The sequence below is a fragment of the Pteropus alecto genome, unplaced genomic scaffold (assembly GCF_000325575.1).
Source record: "Pteropus alecto unplaced genomic scaffold, ASM32557v1 scaffold87, whole genome shotgun sequence".
Lineage (NCBI taxonomy): Eukaryota > Metazoa > Chordata > Mammalia > Chiroptera > Pteropodidae > Pteropus > Pteropus alecto.
In genome coordinates, this window is record NW_006443225.1 from 13,239,491 (window position 1) to 13,244,467 (window position 4,977).

Consider the following 4,977-nt stretch of genomic DNA (forward strand, 5'->3'; position numbering starts at 1 on the left):
AAGCAGCAAGAGAAACCTAGTTAGGTACTTAACTACTATGGGAGTTAGCTCCTCCCATAAGACTGTCAGCTGATCTCTCAGCAGAAACTTTGCAAGACAGAAGGGCTTGGCAAAAAATATTCAACGTGATGAAGACCCAGGATCTACAACCAAGAATACTTTATCCAGCAAAGCTATCATTTAGAGTTGCAAGACAGATAAAGAGCTTCCCAGACAAAAATAAGCTAAAGGAATTTTCCGCCACCAAGCCAGTATTACAGGAAATGTTGGAGGGACTTCTTTAAGAAGAAAAAACATGTATCAAAAACAGGAATAAAGAATGGTGACAACTACATTCCTATCAATAAGTACCTTAAATGGAAAAGAAGTGCTCCAATCAAAAGATAGAGAGGCTGAAAAGATAAGAAAATAAGACCCCTACATATGAAAAGGAAGGGGATGGAAAAAGATATTGCTTTGATGGACCGAGAAGGTATTTAAGTCAGACAGAGAAAGATAAACACTATATGATTTCACTTATATGCGGAATCTAAGGAATAAAAAGAACAAACTAATCATAAATATAGTGGACAATCTGGTGACGGACAGAGAGGAGGTGGGTTTGCGGGGCTGGGAGAATGGGGTGAGGGTTAAAGAAGTACAAATTAGTAGCTGATGGGTGGTCACGGGGATGGGGAGCATGGCATAGGGAATGCACTTAGCATTAATACCTTGGTTAGATGGAGGGTCAAGGGAGGGAGAGAGCAATTGGGGGGACCATTTACAAACTATATAGATGTCTAACTAATGTACTATATACTTGAAACTAATTAAAATGAAAAAAATAAAAAATAAAAAGGGGGAAAAAAATGGTTTGGGTCCAGACCGTGACATGGTAAGGAGAATAAACATTATCTCATATGCAGTGAGAATTATTCAAGATTTCAAGTGACAGAGCGTACAAAAGGTAGACTGGAAAGGGGAGAGTCTGGAGACAGGAAGGAATATTTAGCAAGAAGTAGTGGTAGTGGACATGAAGAAAAAGGGACAGCACTGACAAATATTTTTGAAGTAAAAACCAACCTGATTAGATAAGGTGGGTGGGGGGAGGGCACGTGATATGGGTGAAGAGGAGTCAGCTTCTATCTTAGGCGAAAAAATAAAATCTCAAGTACAGAGAAAAACAGATGTTCTGAAATCAAAAAGCAAGTACAGATCATGGGGGAGAGAGAAGAACCATAATTCGTTCAGTTTTAAAATTACTGAGTTTGAAACACCTTTTGGAATCCCTCAGATAGGTCACGAGATTATGGGCCTGGCCTAAAGTGTATTTACTTAAGGTATGAGTCATCTTTTAGAAATGAGAGCATGAGAAAGCCCTGAATTTAATTAATGGGTAGATCCCTAAACTGCCCCAGCAGGAAATGCTAGTCTAATTTTTTGATTTGTATTTTATTTATTTAAAAAAATGGTATTCGTATAATTCAAACAAGTAATTTAAAAAGGGTAGAGTGAAAAATCTTTTTCCTTGTTTATCAAACAACCCATTTTCTCTTCCCAAAGTAATGAATGTTATCTAATCTTTTGTATCTTTCCTGAGACATTCTTAATTCATATAAGCAAATATACAGAAATCGTCTTTTCCTCTTTTAATAAGACATAAAGACTTCCCCCACAGCCTTCCTCAGCTGAAGGACATTTACGTACCTTAGAGAGGCACCCTCAGTCTTAATCACATCTCCATCTTTCAGATAAACATATTGAAGCTCTCCACTTCCTATAATTTCTTTTCTCTGAGGATTCCGTGGGAGTTTTTTAATGCAGTATGTGGTGTCTAGGGACAAAACATGTAAAATATTTAAGTCACACTTTAAATAATAATTCTGCCTTTTAAGAGACCAATTTAAAGGAGCTAACACTTGTGAATGACTGAAAAAAATATTAACATGGAGACAACAGAAAATAGGATGAATTCAGCAGCATATCTCTGGGATGGTAACTATTTCTTCCATTTCAACCAAAGAGCTTTTTACTCTCTCATGCCTTTCTAGGTCTCCATAAAAGCCTTTGTGTTTTTCTGGTCATTCCTATTTTACACAAAAATTTGAAAGTAGTTCTTCATAATCTTACTAGCTTTATATCAAGATGGGTGTTAAAGAGGCAGTTATACAGAACCTGGGAACTTTTCTCTGTCTAGCTGGGTACCATATAGTATAAGATGTCATGGTATTATGACAGTAGTTAATAATAAAAAGATGATAATTATCAAGTTCTTTCTGGGAATGCTGAAAGGAAGCTCCAAATCCAGGGCTAAGATCATAAATTTAATCCATATTACCTCTCACTGACACAAAGAAAATCAATTACTTAACCAATCAAAAACTGATTGCCAATTATCTAACCAGTATAGTGAATATATAAGCAGCATAACATCAACGTGCTTAAAAACTGCGATAGTTGGGATCATAAAACTAACGAACAGGAAATAATTAAAGCATTATACTCAGTACCATTTAATACTAAATGTACAATTCAGCTAACAAAAGGAAAAGTTTAGAAAAGCAGAAACAATTAGATAAGGTTTCATAAATATGACAGAACGTGGGGTGTGATGAGCAGGACAGGAGAATGTTCATGGAAAGACTTTTAGGTAAGTGGACAGAAAATGTCACAGAAATGAGAATGGGCACAGCAAATGTGCAACAACACAATGCTACCAATTAGTCTAATGCAAAATACTGGCTAGGAAAAGCAGAGATAGGAAAAGTGGGATTAGTAAGATGAGTTCAGATCACGGAGAGCCGTAAATAGCCTTTCACAGAATTGAAGAATTTACACTTTGTTATATGTGGTCAGTGTACCCTCTTCAGTAAGAAAATGAAATAGTGTTAACAGGTCGATCAATATGGCAGCTGTATGTGCGGAGCACAAAGGCAGAGATATCAGAAAGACCATGAGGGGGTGACTGTAACAGCCCAGCTGGAACGTAATAAACATTGGGGCCCAGGCGGTAGCAATGGAAATATGGAGGGGAAAAAAAGAGGAAAAACTGACAAGGCACAGAGATTTGGCTAAGTATGAGGGAGAAATGAGAAATTGTGCAATAAAAATAAAACAACAGCAACTAGACTTTTCCTCTCCAGCCCCAAACTCCATTATTCTTTATTTTAGGCTGAAGCAAAAAATATGCTACTTTGGGAACTGTCTTCATTGTAGATTGACATGGTAAGGTTTTTGAGTTTGTTTTTGTTTTTAATCTGCATAATTTTGCCTTTCAGTAAAGAAGTGGAGGTATTATGTTTATAGTTACGAGACCTTTGGCAGTCAATCCTTCCAAAAAAACTAACAATTATCTCTAAATTACAAAACAAATGTCATACCATAAAATAACTTGGTGTCAGTTTTTTAAATTATGTGTAAATATGAAAGCACATATCCTATTTGCAACAATAATCTATAAACAGAGAATATATCCATATATATTCTCTCTCTATATAAATATATGTGTGTGTGTATGTATATATATATATGTATATATATAGACAGGATGGAGAAGGAAATAGTGCAAACAATCACATAATAATAATGTTTAATAAAAGCTTGAGATATAATTCGCATACTATAAAATTTGCCCTTTAAAGCAAAATTTCATTTTTTTTTAAAACTGTATTCAAAGAATTGTACAACTATCACCACTATATAATTGTAGAACATTTTCAAAACCCCTCAAAGAAACCCCATACCCAATGGAAGTCACTCCCTATTCTCTCCTGCTCCCAGCCTCTGGCAATTAACTACTTATCTACTTTCTATCATATAATTATTTTATGTGGAGGAAACTTTCACTCATTTGTTAAGGTATGAATGGATTGTAACATCATTGTTAATGCTAATTATTTAAGCTGATATAAACATGTGATATTGTTCATGTATAATACTTTCTAATAGAGACACATTCTAACTAAATACTGTAGAAGCAAACATTTGACACCCAGGACTGGTATGAAATACATGGCAGAGATCCAACTTCAGCTGCAAAATAATAATTATCAGATAATGAAATATATTTTGTAAGATTTATTAAAAAATAAAACCAAAAGAAAACATTCAAGCAGCCTGGACAATATAGATCTCACGTCTAGTACACTTCTGGCTCCTTGTAAGACACTGGGAGTTCTGAAATTATCCAATGAATTTATTTTAAAATTAAGCAGGTTGCTTCAGGGTTATTATATCTCCCATAGAAATCTTACAAATAGCATCCGTAATATTGGTGAAGCCTATAAAAACACCATTTGTTAGCATTGCGAAGTAGCTGAAAAATTTTCTGCCATACTAATAATTATACAAAACAGTAAAAGAACATGGAACAAAGGAAATGAAAATGAAACAAAACAGAACAAGAATGGAAGTGATTAAAGATTTACGGAATGAAGCGGCATGTGGAACTTCTGCGGCGAGATTCTGAAAGGGGCTTCTCCATAGTTTTAGTGCTGAGCAACTCAAGGTCTGCACACAGTTGGTCCAGCTTCGACAAAGTTCAGAAATACAACAAGCCACTTCTCAAATAAAGTATTAAAATTTTAGTGGCTACAGAGCAGTTATCAAATTTCTCCTTGATTTTTAAAAAATCAATCTCGTGGGCAATCTATTCTATAAACATTCAGTATTCTGTATAAAGCCCAACATGATTTTAATTTTTAAATTAAAGAAAGTCAGTCAAACGTGTTGACATGAATGGATAAACGAAGAATGGTGCATTCTTACCATGGATTACTGCTTGGCAATAAAAAGGAACAAATTACTGATACATGGAACATGGGTGAATCTCAAAGACATGATGTGGAGGAAGCCAGAGAGTGATTCTATATGCTTCCATTATGTGATATTTTAGAACAGGCAAAACTAATCTCTAGTGAAATAAAGCAGATCAGTGGGTGCTGGAGGTGGAGAATCACTGCAGACAGGCAGGCACAGGGGTACTTCTTTTTGGGGTGG

General features: G+C 35.3%; 1 protein-coding gene across 1 annotated transcript in view; it reads right to left on the reverse strand.

Moving 5' to 3' along the window:
* The window catches only part of LACTB2 (lactamase beta 2), a 24,283-nt gene that overhangs the window by 13,107 nt on the left and 6,199 nt on the right, over positions 1-4,977 (reverse strand). Inside the window, exon 3 of the mRNA XM_006924021.3 lies at positions 1,687-1,813. Within this exon, the coding sequence (XP_006924083.1) occupies positions 1,687-1,813 (127 nt within the window). The remainder of the gene's footprint in view (positions 1-1,686; positions 1,814-4,977) is intronic.